Below are 21679 nucleotides of genomic sequence, written 5' to 3'. Positions count from 1 at the left end.
ATATGGCATATATGTCAATCTACTATTCCTCAGCTCTGACAACAATCACACATTTTAAAATTTATTGTGCTTTATTGTATCTTAAAGTTTCCAAATGCCCACAAATCATTATTTTTCTCAATTCATTAAAACAGAAAAAAACCTAATCTGATTACTGTAAACATTCACATATTATTAATAAAAAAAAATATTATAATTTTCATGTAAACTGATTTGAAAATAACACTTTTTGTATACTTTACAGAACAACAACAAAAAAAGAAAGAGAGAGAGAGAGAGAGAGAGAGAGAAAGAAAAAAAGATTTATAGGCAGTATAACTCCAAACCATTGGCTTAGATTGTGTTTGAGGTTGATCTATGTGGTGAATCCATCAGCTCAAATTGCACACATCAATTGCACATTTCATATTGAGTTAGTCTAAGACAAGTAGAAGCACCACCATGAAATACATGTTGGTAGATGTACGTCTGGACTCAGATCAACAATGGTAATGAACTGTACCTGACTAACCGAGAGACTCGCTTTCTTAAATTTGCGACTTCAGCGCTTGACAAAACCAATGGTGTTTTTCGCTCCGAAACTAGAGGCAAATGAAGTGCAATAGTCACCGTGCAGGACAAGTCATCTCATGAATTGATCAAAGGCCCAGAGTCTACGTACTGTATGTGGCAAGAGTTTAAATCAACTATTGCCAAAAAAGAGATGTCACAAAATTGAATGTCAAGGCACTTCCCCGAGTGAGGATCTTGTCTTTGAGCGACATGAAAGTCAGGCAACAAAGTAATTCACAGAACTAAAAATATAGTAAGAACTTGGCAGCTCCAATTCTAGTCAGTTATATTGGAGAGAAAGCTAATCGCACAGTTTTACTGGACTTGGCTACTTTGGTGTCATCTACTTACGAGGGTCCTAGCAATAAAACCTGCACCTTTTCCAGTCAGGGCTCTTGTTTAGATCTAAATACTGTAGTATAATACCTGCATGTTAAATCTCTTCGAGGTCATTCGTAAAAATATTACTTCCTCTACATACTGTACACAAATGAGGCTTTTAGTCTTTTGGTTGAGTACACGCAACCAACTCTTAGCTGCTCGTTCTGGATGCAGCATGGGAATAAATGAATGCTATGATAGAGAAAAACACTTGAAGACAGATGATATTTATGTAAATAAATTCTTGATACTTTCTAGCTGAGAAAATAACTGTACTAAGCAATTTGAGATATGCTATTTGATTTTAAATACTGATTTAAATACATGATATTATTTATTTCTCATCCACACTACTGATATATTTCCCCCTTCAAATAACGATAGTTTTAGTTTTTTTCTGATAATGATTTCTCATTGGAGATGCCAAGTCATTATAATAGGGGTATTTAATAAACAATACTGTTTTACAACAGGGCGTCCCGTGAGTAGAGCTGAAGTGTTGCCTTGACTTGAGCTTTGATTCTCATACGCATTTTTCATAAACGGGCAATACTTGTTACCCATAATTCCCTTTTCTTTAAATATTATAACACGAGAAAACAAAGGTTGAAGAAATGTAATACAAATTCATAAATATATCTACTGTATATACTGTATATAGCCCACGATTGGTATCACATCTTCCTTCGAACATTGATACAAAAAAAAATGATTAAAAAAACCCCTTCAACACAAATAAAATAGATTATTTTCTTAAAAACATCGAAACGCACTGATAATCCTTTGGAGCATCTTTTGCTATGCTGATCTGTAGCAGTACATGTGGTGTTGAGCCCTCAGGAAATTTGAGACATTTTTTTTTTTAAATCCAGTGACCTGGAGACCTGAGCGTCTTTTTTCAGGTACAGATCGCTATAGCGGTAAAATCCCTGGGAGGACCCACGCTGAGGCCCTTTTAAACATATTCTACACGAGAAAAGGTAACGAACGAAAGATAGGGAGGGGGCATTCGGCCAGGATCACAGAGATCTAAGATTCCACCAGCTGCTCAGAGACTGTCTTAAGCAGGTCTTTGTAGACCGGCGAGTTCATGAATCGCGGATATGAGTCTCTTTGCATTAACGTGTATATCTGGAGCTGGGCGTCATCGAACGTGTGGGACGTCGGCTCCAGCATGTTCCTGTTTATAACCTCCCGAACTCTAGAGTCGAGGCTCACCTAAAAGAAAAAAGCAGAGAAAATGAAAATATTAATCAAACTGATTAAAAGTGTGATTAGGTTGTTCCTGATGCGTTCCCTTACCTCTTTGGGCGAGAGGATAGAGATGTAGTCTTCATATATTATCCGCGCCTTCTCCTCGATGACGCTCTTATTGGTTTCCTTAGTGAATTCCTCGCAGGCCAACCAGAAGAGCATGTTTTCTTCACTGAACTCTGTGCGCAGAAACTGCCGGAAGGCACTTCTTCCAGCGGGGCAGTGCATCAGTTTGTCGAAAGATTGCCCCCACAAGTTTACCTCCTCCGCAGTCGGTTTCGGACTGCCAAAAAACAAAGGGGTCTTAGTCAATTTTGGCAGCCAAAGAATCAGTAGCAGTTTTCCTCTGTTCTTCATGATATTTTCAGGACTGTTACAGCAAAAATATTTTAGGTGTAATTTGTCAGAAAGCTGAAAGTTGCAGAACTATAGTCATTCATTTAAATAAAAATAAAGAACTTTTTGGGTAATTTGTCTGAAAGTTGCATCCTTAAAAAAATAAGAAAAATAGAAATTAATGTAAATAAAAATAAATTATATTTCAGGGTCATTTCTTAGAAAGTTGCATCCTACTGAAAAATAGTAATTATTGTAAATAAAAATAAACAATATTTTGGTGTAATTTGTCAGAAAGTTGGATCCTACAGAGTAATAGTCATAATTTAAACTTAAATAAAAATAAAGCAAAGTGTGGGGTCATTTGTCAGAAAGTTGCATCCTACAGAAAAATACTAATTCACTTAAATAAAAAATATATTTATTTTTTTGATGTAATTTGTCAGAAAGTTGCATCCTACAGAAAAATTGTAATTTATTTAAATAAAATCAAAAAATATTTTGGGGTAATTTGATAGAAAGATTCATCCGACTGAAAAATAGTAATTCATTTAAATAAAAAAAATAAAGATTATTTTGGGGTAATTTGTCAGAAAGTTGCATCCTACAGAAAAATGGTAATTTATAAAACAAAAAAATCAAAGAATATTTTGGGGTCATTTGATAGAAAGTTGCATCCTACTGAAAAAGTAGTAATTCATTTAAATAAAAATAAAGAATATTTTGGGGTAATTTGTCAGAAAGTTGCATCCTACAGAAAAAATGTTATTCATTTAAATAAAATCAAAGAAAATTATGGGGTAATTTGTCAGAAAGTTGCGTCCTACAGAAAAATTGTAATTCATTTAAATAAAAATAAAAGAAATATATATATATATATATATATTTTGGGGTAATTTGATAGAAAGTTGCATCCTACTGAAAAGTAGTATTTAATTTAAATAAAAATAAGGAATATTTTGGGATAATTTGTCAGAAAGTTGCATCCTACAGAAAAAAATATATAATTCATTTAAATGTAATCAAATAATATTTTGGGGTCATTTGATAGAAAATTGCATCCTACAGAAAAACAGTAATTAATTTAAATGAAAAATAAAGATTACTTTGGGGTAATTTGTCAGAAAGTTGCATCCTACAGAACTATAATAAAGAATATTTTGGAGTAATTTGTCAGAAAATTGCATCCTACAGAAACATTGTAATTAATCTAAATAAAAAAATATTTTGGGGTTATTTGTCAAACAGTGGCTTCCTACAGAAAAACAGTAATTCATTTAAATAAAAACAGAATATTTTAGGTATAATTTGTCAGAAGGTTAAATGTTACACAAGTATAATAATTAATTGTAATAAAATTGAAGAATATTTGGGGTCATTTGTCAGAAAGTTGCATCTTAAATAAAACTAGTAATTTATTTAAATAAAAATAAAGAATATTTTAGAAATTTGCATCTTGCAGAAATTGAGTAACCAATTAAAATAAAAATTAAGAATACTTTGTGTATTTCTCAGAAAGTTGCATCTTGCAAAACTATAGTATTTTACAGAAAATGCTTGTTTTTTTCTTTCTTTCCTTTTTTTTTTTACATATAAAATCAAATTAGACATAATTAACATTACATTGTAGTTAGCCAATATGTCAGTTTTTATGACTTGTAACTCAAGGTTTCAACTACTTTTACTAAATCTCTTTTTATACAAGGCTGGAGCGACTGACCTTTCCTCGAAGTCAGCATTCCCCTCAGCTTTAAAATCATACGAGGCTCTCCGGTTCCTCTCTTCCCTGTCTTCATTCCTAACAGTGAGACTGCAAGGTAGTACACACATCATGATCCCAAGACACCTAACAGTAGGCATCAGGAAGCCTTGGAGTAGCTTTCACCTGCTCAATGTTCAGTTTATAACTGTAACTGATGTTCATTAAAAGCTCACAGCCAGAACATCATGAGTTCTGGTGATTTTCAAAAGCAGATGTCTTGGGATCTTCAGAACATTCCAGTAAAAATGACATCACACTTATAAGCAGAACAAGCAAAAACAGCATGCAAATCGCATCCAAACAATATCCCAGGTACATTTACTGTAGTAAAGCTAATGGTCTTGTCACATGTAATTATTTTCTCATGATAAGGTGATTTCCTGGCCATTAGTTGGGCCCAAAACTGACCTTGTTAGATAAGTATCTCAAATTAGCTGCGTAACGAAAAAGGAAAAACTCCTACCAGGAGCAGCTGCAGCAACAGCACCAACAGAAGCAGCAGGCGTTGGAGCCACGGTTCCCCTGGCCGGGCTGCTCGTTCTGCGCCGGTGCTGTGGTGCCCGCCACCGACTCCTGCTGCACCGACATCTGCCTCTTTCGCATCTCCATCCGCTCTGATCCCATGGGCTGCAGGAAACAGGATGCAACTGAGACGGAGCCAATACAACTGCAGCCACAGAGATCAACGGGACGAATTAATGGTTCAACAAAGCAATTGTAGGGTGTAGATATCGGAGGAAGTTGTTTTCCTCAAGTCCACTTAAACATTTTGTGGCTTGCAATAGAGAAAATAATGCTTTTAACAAAACAACAAATATGCACGAAAGTGGTTTCCATTAACTGACTATTCTAGAAAATAAAGGGATGGAACGGCAACCCCCAGGAGATGCTAAATGCGCATATAAATTGGATGAAGAAGACATGCTTTAACTTGAACAGAAACCAAAATGTCCTAGCATGTCACAAACACTAACATGACCTAACATGTCATGTCACTTGTCATATTAACACCATTTTCTTTTTTGGAAAGGCTTTCTTTAGTGTGGAAAAAGTCAACCTGTACAACTAAATAACTGATAGATTCCATATCTGAATCATAAGCATGTTGATGAAATAGCTTATTATCATAAGATAATTATCACATTCAGTGTTACAGTGCTTCTCATTCTGCAAACATGCTTAGGCCTACTGCACAATAAATTTAGACTTGTTGCCATGTGGGTGGGTTTTCTCTATTTCTTCAGGCTTTGGTTTCTGTACTGCTTTAAACAACCTGGCTTTGGGGCTCAAACAAACCATGCATAACCATTTGAAACGAATGCATAAGGTCCTGGACTGAGCTGTCTTCATAAATGCATGGAGTTATAATTAATAAATGACTCCTGGTCAATAGTTGTGATGTTGCTAATCTTCCAAAGAATCGTGGAATCAAATTCCTAGCTTGAGCTCGAAGATGTTGGAATATTTGGGGGTAGGAGGGGGCGCAGCACGCATCTAGCTGCAGTCGGATCCCTTCATCAGTGATCACAGCCGCGGTGCATAAGAAATGCTCGAACCGTGATTGATGGTAATAAACACGATTTAAAAAATCATTTGGTAATTTACGGAATATTTTGCATGCACGATTAGCAAACGATGATGGTTACACTGCCTCACAGAATAATGATAAGGTCTGCTAGATTTTTTTACCGAGGCAGAACAGACGAAAATGAATATTATAGGTTTAAATGTAAACCGCATCCTTAAAGATGGGGCGCAATGGGAAAAATAAAAACACAGCGCATTCTACTCTAGTGAAAAGCGAAAACGTAACGGACTAACAGCATTTCCATCGCATATCCTCGCATTGCAAAGTGCCACCATGAAGCACAGCTACAATATCTCTTTATCGCCCAGGACAACCATCGAAAAGACATTTCTGTCAAACATGACATGCCATCTTCAACAATCCAAATCAAAGGTCGTTTTCTCCACGGATACCTTGTACATTCAAAAACAACTTTGCATCCCCATACTTACAATTTCACCATGTATGCCCAGAGATAAGAGATATTCTTTGCCTTGATTACATCCGTTGGCATAAGGATTTTTTAAAGACCGGCTGTTTTTTGTCAGTGCGCATGCGCGTCTCTCGCAAGCTGTGGCGGTGGTAGCGTAAATCCTCTGGATGTCACTGATACATGATGCACTTGCATCTAACGGTGAAATACGACATGTTTAAATGTTTTCCTACACTCCTGCGGTTCTTAGTTTAACATTATTTACACACCCAACGCCACGCATTCGCGGTTTGTCAAGACAAACGAGTCGCAAACGTCAGCTCAGTAATGAATAAAACGCTTAGCTTGAATATTATTTTGTGTAGGCTATTTAATGGAGGAGGTTGGCTAGGTTTCACACTGCCACCAATGAAATGCGTGTTCATGCGGACGATTTTGTCCCTGTGCGCCTCACATGAGGTGTCAATAATGTGTCTCAGAATGTGACTGACAGGGTTATGCTGGACCATGGGCTTGAAAATGTGAGGAAGACCCCCGCCCTAAGCACAGGAACATCATACGGAGGTTCCCTTTCTCGGCAGGAACCAGGGCTTCCTAGAGTCACTTGTGACATAATGGATTCTTGTGCACTCTTAGATGAAATGTATGTGTTTTACAGGAATGTAATAAACACTCAGCAAATTCTTCAAATAAATGATTAAATAAATAATAGTGCTATCAAACTGATTAATCGTGATTAATCGCATCTAATATAAAATTTGTGTATACATAACATGTATGTATAAATATACACACCTAGATGTATCCACCTAATTGGTGAGACTTCTGGTTCGTAGCCGCTATAGGGAAATAACCAGAAGAATAACAACGTGCAGTAAATGGTAAAACTGTTTGTACTACAAACCAGTGTGTTCATAAATAAGAAAGTACATTCAAATAATATGGTAAGACACACCAATTTGCAATATCAAGCAGCAAAACGAACCGTTTTGTACAGATTGTACAGATTTTAATGAAACCGCAGCCAAACCCATACAATTTACAAATGTCTGTGTTCACTCTTACGTGGATATATTTAAGAAATAAATGTAATATATGTTTAGATATAATATAAATCATATATAAATAGGAATACATTTTTTTAGGATAGGGCAATATTTGGCCGAAATACAATTAGTTGAATATCTGGAATCTGACGGTGCCAAAAACAAATAAAAAATAAAATAATCTAAATATTGAGAAAATTGCCTTTAAAATTGTCCATATGAAGATCTTAAAAATGCATATTACTAATCAAAAAATATTTTTTGATATATTTATGGTAGGAAATGTACAAAATATCGCCATAGAATATGATCTTTACTTAATATCCAAATAATTTTTGGCATAAAAGAAAAATCGATAATTTTAACCCATGCAATGTGATTTTGGCTATTGCTACAAATATAAATAAACTTTTATTTGGATGCAATTAATCGTGATTAATCAATTTGACAGCACTAATAATAATAATAATAATAATAAAATTATTAAATTATTAAAATGATTAAAAATAGCCTATAGACTGGAATAAGACATGGCTCGATTATTCCTCACTAAAACAATATTTTAAATATCAGTATTTTAATTTTGTGCAAGTGAAGACTGGAAAACATTAATCCATTTGTTCTTTCAGTGTGAAATTTGATCTGAAATGATCCAGTTCTTTAATATCAGAATAAAACAAAATATTATTACGTTATTGTAGTACCACCATGCAGCTGATCGTTGGAATGTTTTGTTAATTTCTTAAGTTTAACATGGCAGATTCAAACTGTTTACAGTACACAATACAAATTTCTCAAATTACTAGCCTTATCCCACTTTTAACTAAAACCCTAGCTTATTAAATCTCTAATAATATGGTTAATACATTGAGATCAAATCTTGGTGACAACAGAATAGAGGCGAATAGCAGCACCACTGACTCTGTCCATGGTCCTGAATTCGAATCAACATAACAGTTTCTAGCAACCAAACGCATACAAATACTCGTTGTACAATGAAAAAACATATATAAAAATATAAAAGCATTACTTTGTAAACATGAGAACTGTTATAGTCTGATATGCAAGCGCCTATGACTTTAACCCAACAACATGACGTGTTCATTTGCTGACATAATTAGCAGTCGCATACAGTCGTAATTACCATCTTTGCCGGTGGATATCTTAGGACATTACTGACATCTGCTGGAGCAGTGAGCGGAATTGCTGGAAAAGCCAATTGTGAGTAAGACATCAAAAACGAGCCTGCTGTGCATATCAGAAACGGCGTTTTTAAAGGGGATAATGTGCGATGGAAATAATTCGTTTCCATCGGGAATACTAAGAAACGTGAAACTATATATCTAGATGTACTACATATAGAGATAGAGTCATGACATCCGACCACTGTGTGGGAAAAGAGAGTGGGAGAGGCACAGCTCATTGCAAACACTAGGTGGTACTGTTTAACCGCTTGAATAGGTCTATACCTTTTTTCCAAATAACATTTTAGAGTGTATAGGGCTGCATATTTTAAAATCATTTGCCTAGCTATCATGAACATGTTAATTCTTTTAGTTTGGTCTAAAGTCCATTGATTTTAGGTTGTGGCCTGTTATGAAATAATATTCAATGTTCAAAACAGACTAAATATAAAACAATCAGAAACAGAAAGACAGACAGCTCAAAGCACCAATAACATCAGTTTACTGTGTTCCAGCACTGGATTAAGCTGCTGTATCTATGATAGATGAAAAGTTTCAGTGCGTTAACAAACATTAGATAATCTGAAATCATTCTTCTAGGTGTGTTTATTTTTTTATGTAAACAGTAGCCTTTCAGATGGAAATCAAAATAGTCAAAAGGATTAAGTTCATTTAAAATGTGCTGTAAAGCAGTAAAGGTTTCTTCAGAGTCATGAATTAAATGTGACTATTTTGTTGTGTGTCTGTCTATGTGTCATTCTGTGACAAAGTGCAAGATTTCTTCACCTCCAATACATATTCTTCTAAAAAGTGAAAGGTCTGTTCTAAAACGATTTTGCATCAAAACCAATACCTTAATGCCAATAGCGGTTCATAACTGTTCTTTCTGACCTTTGAAAAAGAAAGGTCAGGAAAAACACAAACCGAGAACTCTCTAGGAGAGCAGAAGCTGGTCTTGAGGTTCATGCCATTTTCGAATTGATCTCAGTGAAGGTCATTAGAGTTTCTCTTATGTGTATTTAAGACATTCATTAAAAAATACACTATGTGTCCACCGCTGTAAGTTTCGAGGCCAGTCAGGTCTGTTATATCAAACTGTCTATGACATCATGAGCTTTTAAATCTTGAAATTAAAAGTGAATAGAAAGTGTTCCATTCAATGAGAACAAGCTCTATATCTGAAGCTGTCATTTTTTTCTCTGACATCATTTAATAACTAAAAGAGACTGTCTAATTTTCATCCAACATGCTGAGGATGTCAGAGGGCAACTATGTAGGGCTCAGTCTAGAAAAACCTGTCACATTTACTAAGATGTTTCACAATGATGAGTGCAATAGGTCATGCTATAATCAGTACAGCCAATTCAGAAAAATAAGTATTTCCTGACCTTTTTTTTCTCCAGGTATTCTGTATAATCTGCCACCAAAAGCCAAAACACTAAACATGTTTTAAAAAATACATGTTGCATTTTGCCATTATATACAGTGCCTTGCAAAAGTACTCATATCCCTTCATTTTTGTTATGCAGCCTTTTGTTAAACTGCTTTAATTTACTTTTTTTCCACATCAATCTACACTTCAGATAACCATAATGCCAAAGCGCAAAACATGTTTGTAACAAGTTTGCAAATTTATTAGAAATAAAAAAAATGAAATTGCATAACTATTCATACCCTCTTCTGGGACATGTGAAATTTAGCTCAGGAGCATTCATATTCATACTTGTAGATGTTACTACACTTCAAATGGAGTTAACCTGTGGCAAATTTATTTGAATGTGTATGATCTGGAAAGGCACACGCCTCTCAATAAAAGGTCTAACAGCTGAAAATGCACATCAGAGAAAAAACCAAGCCCTGAGGTCAAAAGAAGTGCCTGTAGAGCGCAGAGACAGGATTGTGTCAAGGCACAAGTCTGTGGAAGGGTTCATAAAATAAAATTCTGCTGTATTGAAGGTTCACAAAAGCATGTAGCCTCCATTATCCATAATGGAAGAAGTTTGGAACAACTAGGCCTCCTGGCCAAACTGAGCAATTAATAGAGAAGGGCTTTGGTTAGAGTGGTGACCGAGAAGCTGATGGTCAATCTAATTGACATTAGTGGCGACATCTTCATTTTTAAACCTTTATTTGAATATGGCAACATAATATCTCCCTCTACAACATTTTTATGAATAAATCTCTGACTGAGACCCCTCCCCCATCAGCCAATCACTGTGTACATAGTTAGTTAGCATGCTTAGAAGTAAGAAGACACATGAAAACACACTTGGAATTAGCAAAAAAGGACTCTCAGACTGAGAAACAAGATTCTCTGGTCTGATGAACCTCAATTCCAAGCATCATGTTTGAATGAAACCAGACACTGCTCATGGCCTGCACAGTACTATCCAAAAGTAAAGTGTGCTGGTAAAAGCCTCATGCTGTGGGGATGTTTTTCAGTGGCATGGACTGAGGGACTTAGAGTAGAAGGGAAGCTCAGTACAGAAAAATATAGAGATAGCCTTAATGAAAACCTAGTCCAGAGCATTCAGAACCTCAGACTGGCCTGAAAGTTAAACTTTCAACAGGACAATGACCTTCAGCACACAGCAAGAGTGGCTTATAGACAACTCTGTAAATGTCCTTGAGTGGCCCAGCCAGACCCTGGGTCTAAACCCAACCATACATTTCTGGAGAAACCTGAAAATGTCTGCCAAAACCCATCCAAGCTGACAGAGCTTGAGAGGTGAAGATGTGAAGTGAATAATGGCAGATAATTGCCAAATGCAGATGTGCAAAACTTGTCGCATCATACCCAAAAATACTTGATGCTTTAACTAAGTATTAACTAACTGAGTTGAGGGTATGAATACTTATGCAATGTACTTATACAGTGTTTTGTTTTTAATAAATGTGCAAAGTTGTCACAAATCTGTTATGTGCTTTGTCATTATGGTGCATGAAGTGTAGATTAATGTGGAAAAAAGTCATTTAAAACAGTTTAACATAAGGCTGCAACATAAAACGTGAAAAAAATGAAGGGGTATGAATACTTGCAATGCACTGTATACCTGTTGTGTCTAGATTATATTTATTGCAATCACTTATAAGATCTACTATAGGGATAGTTCACCTAAAACTGAAAAATCTGTCATCATTTACTCACTCTCATGTTATTCCAAACCTATATAGCTTTTTTTTTTTTTAGTCTATACAATAAAAATCATTGGTGTCCAGTGTTGTTTTGGACCTCACTGACTTTATGAACAAATTCCCTTTTTGTGTTCCACAGAAAAATGTAAGTTATACAGTTTTAGAGCGATATGAGGTTAAGTAAATAATTTGTATTTATTTTGGTGAACCACTTTAAGAGAAAAAAACATGACTTTAATGCAATATTTCAGCCAACTAAAGACACTGTTAGATTGGAGAGCCATGTTCCTATAATCAACAAAGCTATTGATGTTATATTTTAACTATAGCCTGAGGAGGACTGACCCTCTGGTCTAACCTGGTGTCTCTCAAGGTATTTTTTCTTCATTATCTAACATTAAATGTTGTTTTCTGTTCCTTGCTACAGTGGCCTTTGGCGTGCACACTAGGGAACTAAAGATAAAAAGTATCATGCCATGACTTTCAATTACCTTCTTGGTTGAACTGTTACAGTTTTTTACAGACGCTAGGACACATTTCTCAATACTTAGGTCACTTTTGCAAAACTCTTCACACAATTCTCCTAACTGACTTTCAGCTTGGCAAAGCAGTTCATTTCACATTCAAAATGCACTACAACTACCAAAACACTTTATTCAGGTCTCAAATAAACACATTCTTCCAGAACACTAGCAAAGGTTGACAGCCGACAAACACACTTTGTCACCCACAAAACAATGACCTAAAAAACACTAACAACATGTAGCATTACAAACTGTTTTCTTGTGTAAAACAAGGAAACATCTGTTTATAATTGCAATATATATTGTTTATAAGTGCAATATATGTTACTGGAATGAATCAGACATGATGCAGAATTCGTCAGTATTTTATGTTGTTTATTTATTTTTTATTTTTTTGCACTAAGTAATTCCAAAATACAAGAATTTGTATACACACCATCCACTGATACAGATACAATAGTAATGCTAATCTACTGCATTTTTAGATTTGAAATATGTTTCAATAAAATATTGCTGTTGAATTTTGCTGTCTTGTTCAGTTTTGCATTATGTTATTGTTTGGAACATAAGTTTAACAGTTTTGAAAACAGTATGTAAGCATGTGCAAAATGTGCTGTACGTACAAAGATTTTTGGCAGTTGTTGTGTCTGAGTGAGAAAAGAATTCATGAAATTTGAGAGATGTAGTCATTGAATGCATTTTGTGCCAAAACAATGATAATTGATCCTCAGTTTAGCCCACATAGACTTCTGTTGTGCTCACTGTGTCAAGAGTTTTGCAAAAGTGACCTAAGTATTGAGAAATGTGTCCTAGCGTCTGTAAAAAACTGTAAGTAGTGGGTGATATGCTGAAAAACCTAAACCTTGACACCAAAATTGTATTAATTAGAACCAAAGCAGTAGAATACTAATTCTCAAAATCACTGCATACTCAGTTTAGCAAATCTCAACTAGGAAAAAAGAAACTATCCTATCGCCCGGCTTTAAATGTGGACTCTAGTTCTCCTAGAAATGAAAATTCTGTCATTAATTACTTACCCTCACGTCGCTCCAAATTACACAAGACCTTCGTTCATCTTTAGAACACAAATTAAGATATTTTTGTTGAAATCCAAGAGCTTTATGACGCTCCATAGACAGCTACTACAGTCAAGGCCCAGAAAAGTAGTAAGGACCAGTGTTGGTGAAAGTTACGTTTAAAAGTAATGCATTACAATATTCCGTTGCTCCCTAAAAAAAAGTAACTAATTATGTTACTTAGTTACTTTTTATGGAAAGTAAAGCGTTACATTACTTTTGCGTTACTTTTTAAATCTGGGTAAGGCTTGCTTGTTTGTTTTTTAATATAAAAAGTTCTATATTTGGCAAATGTAAAAGCCCTTTCACACCTAAAGTGAAATGAATACACCTCAGTCTGAAGGAAAAGTACATTTACATCTCTATAGTAGTTTATCTAAAGTATTTTTGCTTATTAGTATGGTTGAATTGGATCATCAATGACTCTCTGGTCTGATGAACCTCAATTCCAAGCATCATGTTTGAATGAAACCAGACACTGCTCATGGCCTGCACAGTACTATCCCAAAAGTAAAGTGTGCTGGTAAAAGCCTCATGCTGTGGGGATGTTTTTCAGCAGCAGGGACTGAGGGACTTGTTAGAATAGAAGGGAAGCTCAATACAGGAAAAATATAGAGATAGCCTTAATGAAAACCTAGTCCAGAGCATTCAGAACCTCAGACTGGGCTGAAAGTTCACTTTTCAACAGGACAGCGACCTTTAGCATACAGCAAGAGTGGCTTATAGACAACTCTGTAAATGTCCTTGAGTGGCCCAGCCAGACCCTGGGTCTAAACCCAATCATACATTTCTGGAGAAACCTGAAAATGTCTGCCAGACCCCATCCAAGCTGACAGAGCTTGAGTGAAGTTGGTAAAGGGAAGAATGGCAGATAATTGCCAAATGCAGATGTGCAAAACTTGTCGCATCATACCCAAAAAGACTTGATGCTTCAACTTAGTAATACTTATGCAATGTACTTATACAGTGTTTTGTTTTTAATAAATGTGCAAAGCTGTCACAAATCTGTTATGTGCTTTGTCATTATGGTGCATGGAGTGTAGACTGATGTGGAAAAAAGTAATTTAAAACAAGGCTGCAACATAAAATGTGAAAAAATGAAGGGGTATGAATACTTTCGCAAGGCACTGTATACCTGTTGTGTCAAAATGATATTGATTGCAATCACTTATAATATCTACGTAAGAGATGGTAAATAAAATGGTATTAAATACATACAGAATATTTGTTATTTAACATATTTAATTGTAGGTTTGCTTCATATTCTGAGTTTGCATTTCACTGTTTTTCTTCATTTTGAGAAATACTGAATCTGTTTTTTGTGAGTGAGAGGAATTAATGCATGTTCACCTTTACTCTAAAACAGTAACATTATGTTTACCGATTTTTCTCAACATGGGGACAGGAGACTTGTCAGTCAGTAAATGGGGGAAAAAAATACTTTACTAGTTACTTAAAGTAATCTGATTACATAACTCTGTAATGTTCAACAATAATTTAGCTATGAGAATATTTCTTGTGCACAAAGAAAACAAAAATAACAACTTTGTTCAACAATTTCTTCCTGTTCAACATTACGGTTGAACCACAGACTATTTTATCAATGTCCTTACTACCTTTCTGAACGTGTCAGTTGTATTGCTGTCTATGGAGGGTCAGAAAGCTCATGGATTTCATCCAAAATATCTTAATTTGTGTTCCACATTATGAATTTCTGAAAAGCTGCTATAGGAATAAAAACTGATTTGTGTATCCGCCTTGTTTTTAATCTAAGAGCGGGTACCCTCAGTTAACTTGAATGTACGAGGCTTCTGGTATCATTTGCTTCCAGTTATTTTTAGCTTTACGAAACAGCTTGTTATGCTGCTTCATACTGCACTAGTATTTCTTATCATAATTTAAATTTATTGTTGAAATTAAAAACACTGGATCGTAGCACGAATAGCTTTACTGTTTACCACACTAAGTTATTCTAGTTGTTTCCAATAGCGGCTAATGAATTGTAAGTCTTGCACGTCTACTACAAATAGCTTACTTCCGTGTTGCACAATATTAGATAATCACTCCTCTAATTCTGAAGACAAACTGATAGTCTAAGTGTTTAAAAATAAAATTTGATCAAAAACATGTAGTGTAGACCTTATGTTTACAATTATGTTGGTGTGAAGCTATTCCTGTTAAACAAAACGTGTTGCATAAATTGTGTTGCACCTACTTGATTATGCAATCATTTAGTCAAATACTCTTAATCCGTTTTCAGACAGGAAGGCTTCCAGAAATAACCTGATCACATCAAAGAGAGCCGCCTCCATGGACAATAAATAGCACCCAGAAACCACTGATATAAGTCTATGGACATGGAGAGCATTTGTAACTGAGAAAATCTATACTTTCTCAACATCATCAATTTAACTGTCAGGAATGATAAAATGCTCTTTGTAAAGCTCTTGTGGCTCTACCACATGGCTATCTTTAAATAATTTATAGTGCTCAGTCAGGTTGGTCCATACCCTGACTTACCTGAAAGGATATGGGATCCTTTGATCTGTCCTCCGTATTATCATCCTCGTCCTGATTTTCATAACTTCCTGTCGCTAAGTAACCCTCGTCGCGCCGACAGGCCAAGAGAAGATGCCGTAGCTGCCCCCACATCAAGTAGGGAGAAAGCCGAACGCTGTGTACCACAGAAGAGGGCCAGACCTCCCACTTTAAGACGATTCTGTTACATGGCATAGCTCATCTAAAGCCTTTCCAGGTTGTTAAAGAACTAACATGTTTCCAAAGACCCAAAGCCTTGAGGTTTCTCATGATCCACGGCAGTTTCACATCTCTGGTCAGCAGGTACCTTAACTAAAGGAAGTTAAACAGAAGATAACAAATGAGAGCAGCACTTGGTGAACAGGGCAGAAAGGGGATTACATTTGTGCATGTCCCATCGAGTCTGATCCCCCAGTGGTTTAGTGCACTTCAAAGGCTTAGGACAGATTAAACACAGGATGTGTGCGCTTGTCGTTCACAGCCATGAGTGTGTGGTGTGAGCGATATTTTGAATAAAGCGCATGCGTTTATTGAGTTCAATATAAGGACTTCACCAGTTAAATGTGGTTAACTTTAATACTTTACACTTTGATTAACTTCAATGTGCTAACGGTTTGATTTCTATATCTGGAAAAGTCATGTAAATTAATGTTTTGATTGTTGTTGTTTTAAACAAAACATTAACTTTATACTAATGCCAAGATATTTAGAAATTGTGAGTAAAAAATATTTAAATAAATATATACACTGCTGTTCAAAAGTTTGGGATCGGTAAGATTTTTAATGTTTTTAAAGGAATCACTTCAGCTCATCAAGGCTGCATTTATTTGATCAAAATACAGAAAAAACTGTGATATTGTAAGATATTATTATTAAAATAACAGGTTTGTATTTTAATATATGCTCAAATATAATTTATTTCTGTGATGCAAAGATTCATTACTCTAGTCTTCAGTGTCACATGATCCTTCAAAAATCATTCTAATATGCTGATTTATTATCAATGTTGGAAACAGTTGTGCTGCTTAATATTTTTTAATCCTGTGATACTTTTTTTGGGATTCTTTTATAAATAAAATGTTTAAAAAACAGCATTTATTTAAAATTTAATTTTTTAAAAACAATATACACTACTGTTCAAAAGTTTGGGGTCAGTTATTAATTTTTCTTCAAGATTCTTTGATGAATAAAAAGTTTAAAAGTACAGCATTTATTGTACGTCTTTACTATCACTTTTTTATTCATTTACAGATCACTGCTGAATATAAATAATCATTTCTATCAAAAAACACCTAACTATTAAACAATAGTGGACATTGTTAAAAAATTATAATAATTATATTGTAAACAAATGTTCTTCTTTTTAATGTTTTTTCATAAAAGAATCCTGATAAAAAGTTTCCACAAAAAATATTAAGCAGCTCAACTTTTTTCCATTTTCAACATTAATAATAAATCAACATATTAGAATAATTTCTGAAGAATCATGTGGCACTGAAGACTGGAGAAATTGCTTTGCATCACAGAAATAAATTATATTAAATTACATTATTTTAAATTGCACTAATATTTCACAATATTACTGTTATTTCTGTATTTTTATCAAATACATGTAGCCTAGGAGCATAAGAAACTTCTGATCCCAAATTTTGAATGGCAGTGTATATCTATCTATCTATCTATCTATCTATCTATCTATCTATCTATCTATCTATCTATCTATCTATCTATCTATCTATCTATCTATCTATCTATCTATCTATCTCCTTGAAAAACATTCAGCTCTTAAATATTCTGGAATTCTGAAACTTAATTATTTAACTTAAATAAACGTATATAGCATACTGTATAAAAGAATTACAGAAGTTTTAAGAGCTGAATGTTTACAATAATTTAAATTATAATGATTTATTTATTTATACAGTTTTTTACTTTTAAATGTATATTTAATTGCAGTTATTTACATTTTAATTATTGTATGTATTTATTTTAATCTGGTTTCACTGTCATTACAGCAGGCTTCTCAGATTGTGTACATAAGTCCTTGGAGTCACAAAGTTAAAGAACCACGGATATAAATACACATGACTGTATTATATAGGCTGCAGATGTATATTAAATGAAAATATGGACATTTACTTACATAAGTAGGCCTTATGTACCTCAAATTGCTCTACAAAGCACGACACAAGTTTCTTCTATGTTTGCAGGGTGTTCAGTATGAACGCGTCTAGTGTTCATTTCATAGAGGGCAGTGACTTTCATAAAAACACCACTGACTGAATCAGTGAACACATTTTAACTGATTCGAATGATTCAAGTCACTGAACTGAATCAAAATCCTCACCACTGAAAAAACGGCGCACTTTAAAGGGTTAATTCACTGGCCCTCTCACATGACGGAATCACGTGACATTGATCCCGTGACGTCTTGTAGCAATTTGACAGCAGAAAGAGCAGGTAAGCGAGAAGTCAGATATTTCTAATATTTCTACTGTAAATATTGATTTTTGGGTTCACAAATAATTGCCAGATAACTGTATAGTAACATTTGACTAAACACAAAGTCTATGCGGTACCTTTCCAGTTCGCTGCTTTCTGCATTAGCAGTTGTCAGTGGCTCTGTGCAGTCAGTTTTTTTGTTTGTTTTGAAGACGTATATCAAATATTATTATATTAGTTTGAAATGCTGTGTCCAGACCTATCGAAACGTTTAGTTAATTTCATCTGTATTTATACAGTGAAGTGTAATTCGCATTTTTATCCGTCCACCCTTAGCTAGCTTACACACAACCCCTGCTATGCTAAATCATTTTGATAGTGTTCATTAGTAACACACCGTCGTTTTTGCACACATCTTTGTTAATCTTCATTTTTCCTTTTCCTTCACTGTTCTATCTACGTTTCTAACCCTTTTTTCGAGGGGAGTTTGCTGGAATGAGTACAGATGCTGCAGTAATGTCATAGTGGCCTTTCCAGGGACAGCACATCACGATTTGATATTGTGTTCAGTTTCAAGGTCCTAATATATAAAAACTCAAGATGGATATCCGAGGGGCAGTGGACGCTGCCGTCCCTACCAACATCATCGCAGCCAAGGCCGCAGAGGTCCGAGCAAACAAGGTCAACTGGCAGTCCTACCTCCAGTGAGTACATTTGAATACCACTTCTGCTTCAGTATTACTCTCCTAGATCAAATTGAACAACTATATCTGAATTCTGAATGCATTTTTGGGTCTCATAGCATAGTGTCAGAAGATATTTGGAGCCTATGATGCCTAAAATGCTATGTATTCAGTTTACTAGTTTGAAAAGGTTTCCAACAGTGAAACAAGAATAAAACCAGTTGTGTATTTTCAGAATTTGGATCTTGGTTTCTTTTTGAAATTACTTTATCATGTTTGCTAATTTCTCTGGTGTAATGCTTCTTTAAAACAGGAACAAGCTCTAGATGTTTTAAGGAAACTGAGTTTGTGTCACTGTCTTGTGACAGTTATGTGTGTGTGTGTGTGTGTGTGTGTGTGTGTGTGTGTGTGTGTGTGTGTGTGTGTGTGTGTGTGTCTGGTTCTGACAGTTAATGTTTTAAGGCTTGTCATTTCTTGTATACATAGTCCTTCCTTAACAGTATTTACCAATTCAGCCAACATTACTTTTTTTTAATACAATGATGATGCTTTTATAAACTTATAGTTTGGTTTTCTAACCCATATTTACTGTTTACATGGTAACATAGTCATAAGCATAGTATAATTGGCTTCCAAAGTGCATTTGAGACAAGTTGACTTTTACATGTTGTCCAATTAAAAGACGTGGAGCGTGTCATTTGTATTTTTGGTATATTAGAATGATTTCTGATGGGTCATGTCATAACAGCAATACATATGGACAACGGTTATTTTAAGTTGTAATAATATTTCCCAGTAGTTGTTTTTGCTATATTTTTGATCAAACAAATTCAATCTTGGTAAGAGATTTATTTTAAAAAATATATTAGAAAGTCTTACCAACCTCAGACTTTTGAATGGTAGTGTTTTTGTTAAATATGTATGTTGTATTATGGTTGCTTTTATTTTATTTTGCTATAAACCAAGCAACTGAATAGTTACATAAATATAAGGATATTCAAAATTCAGTTAGAAAAGATTAATAAATGATATACAATACAGACTGTTTAATGAAGTATAATTAAGACTGTTTAATGAATTATGATAATCAGTCTATATTTGTAATTTAAACTAGATGCATATTAATGCAGAGGGCATGTGGCAGGTGAAATCAAATTATTAGAATGAAGGCAATAGCATGAGTCATTATTATTTTTTAAATGTCTATATAGTTTTTTTAAATGAGATTTTAGTCTCTATTTTTATTTTATTTAGTTTGAGTTGTTTTATTACTTCAAAATGAATGAAACAAAAAAGAACAAAAACATTTATTATTATTATTATTATTATTATTATTATTATGTTCTTCTATTTTTTTTCTTTAAATATTGATAATAATAATAATTATAAATGTTTTCTGAAGGATCATGTCACACTGAAGACTGGAGTAATGATGCTGAAAATGTAGCTTTGATCGCAGGAATAAATTACATGTTAAAATATATTCAAATAGTAAGTATTTTAAATAGTAAAAATATTTGCTGTATTTTGAATCAAATAAATGCAGGCTTGGTGAGCAGAAGAGACGTATTTAAAAACATTAAAAGTCTTACTGTCCAAAAAACTTTTGACTGGTACTGTATATACACATACCTATATCTTACGTTTATCCTTGACATTATCGTGCAAATCAGAGTAAAAGTGCAAAATTACAGTTCAGAGAGTTTTATTGTTATCTCATATTTCTCACAAGTTTTAAAGTAACAAGGCAGAGCTCAACAAGAAGTATAATAGCAACAGTAAAGCAATTACAATTAATGTATTAGACCTAATTAAAACAGCAGATTTTTCATTTGTAATACTAGCCAGAAATTATACTGAAAAAGTATTGAATGCACCTTTAATTTTTAAGGCTTAGACACTTGTATGTGATGAATAGGACCCAAATGGACCCAATAGGACCCAATGGGACAAGTAACAGTTTCATCAATGACACTTCGTCCCATCCTTATTGAGTCCTGCAAGCTCTCCACAGATGTGAGAAAAAATGATTTCCTCGTGTGTGCTCTTGAGAATGGATATATTGAATCTTTGACAGATTAAAACAATAAAAAAGCGTGTGAGAGTAAATATGTTTAATAAAAACAATGTGAGAAATTGATGCACTTTTCTGGATTGCCTTATGTTGTGCCTATCTCCCTTTAGTCATTGGTGAGTTTCTTGCTTTTCAGGGGCCAAATGATCTCATCCGAGGACTGTGAGTTTATTAAGAAGTTTGAGATTGCCGGGACTGAAGACAAGCAAGCAATTCTGACAAAAGAAGGACATCAGGTTGATAGGACATTCTTCTTGTATTAGTTTTGCCTCTCCCAACTTGTTTAGTTTTAAAAAAGAAATGTGCCACAATAGATCATTGCCTATGTTTTTTTTTTTTTTATCTTAGGAGCTCTTTTATATAAATAATAGCTTTCTTAAAATGACTAGGCTCACATGGGCTCGCATGTTGTTGTATTTCTATTTACAGTCAAGCCCAAAATTATTCACACCCCTGGCAAATTCTGACTTAAAGTTACTTTTATTCAACCAGCAAGTTTTTTTTCGACCGAAAATGACACAGGCTTCACCCAAAAGATAATAAGACGATGTGCAAGAGGCATCATTGTGGAAAAAAAATATTTCTCAGCTTTTATTTACATTTGAACAAAAAGTGGCATGTCCAAAATTATTCATACCCTTTGCAAACTGTCACAGTCTATGGGAAAATCCAAAGTTCTGTACCATTCCAAA

The 21679-nt window shown here is 34.4% G+C and overlaps 2 protein-coding genes across 5 annotated transcripts in view; one reads left to right on the top strand and one right to left on the bottom strand.

Moving 5' to 3' along the window:
- Positions 1 to 74: 74 nt before the first annotated feature.
- Positions 75 to 16156, bottom strand: rgs20 (regulator of G protein signaling 20). 3 transcript variants are annotated; one of them, XM_073849115.1, is made up of 5 exons: positions 15771 to 16156; positions 4749 to 4912; positions 4244 to 4333; positions 2236 to 2470; positions 75 to 2151 (listed from the first exon to the last, which is right to left on the bottom strand). In XM_073849115.1, exons 1-5 carry the CDS (start codon positions 15981 to 15983, stop codon positions 1963 to 1965), a joined length of 891 nt encoding a protein of 296 aa, XP_073705216.1. In that variant the 5' UTR covers positions 15984 to 16156; the 3' UTR covers positions 75 to 1962. The 3 variants fall into 3 exon arrangements, with proteins under 3 accessions (XP_073705216.1, XP_073705217.1, XP_073705218.1); XM_073849116.1 differs by having other exon boundaries at positions 4244 to 4321; XM_073849117.1 differs by lacking the exon at positions 15771 to 16156 and adding an exon at positions 6305 to 6387.
- Positions 16157 to 18150: 1994 nt separating this feature from the next.
- atp6v1h (ATPase H+ transporting V1 subunit H) overlaps positions 18151 to 21679 on the top strand; it is a 46500-nt gene continuing 42971 nt past the window's right edge. For both annotated transcript variants that reach the window (XM_073849266.1, XM_073849265.1), the window contains exons 1-3: positions 18151 to 18248; positions 18801 to 18934; positions 21124 to 21223. In XM_073849266.1, the coding sequence (XP_073705367.1) occupies positions 18831 to 18934; positions 21124 to 21223 (204 nt within the window). In that variant the 5' untranslated portion in view covers positions 18151 to 18248; positions 18801 to 18830. The remainder of the gene's footprint in view (positions 18249 to 18800; positions 18935 to 21123; positions 21224 to 21679) is intronic.

Source organism: Garra rufa, chromosome 10 (genome assembly GCF_049309525.1).
Source record: "Garra rufa chromosome 10, GarRuf1.0, whole genome shotgun sequence".
Classification (NCBI taxonomy): domain Eukaryota; kingdom Metazoa; phylum Chordata; class Actinopteri; order Cypriniformes; family Cyprinidae; genus Garra; species Garra rufa.
This window is presented reverse-complemented; position numbering and strand designations above follow the sequence as displayed.

What these genes read in the sequence shown, in the direction of transcription:
- rgs20 (XM_073849115.1), bottom strand. Translation starts at nt 15,983, where the DNA reads ATGCCATGTAACAGAATCGTCTTAAAGTGGGAGGTCTGGCCCTCTTCT. An exon ending in AGGATCCCATATCCTTTCAG is followed by an intron (nt 4,913 to 15,770) that starts GTAAGTCAGGGT and finishes TGTTTCCTGCAG; the next exon opens with CCCATGGGATCAGAGCGGAT. An exon ending in AATGCTGACTTCGAGGAAAG is followed by an intron (nt 2,471 to 4,243) that starts GTCAGTCGCTCC and finishes GTTTTTTGGCAG; the next exon opens with TCCGAAACCGACTGCGGAGG.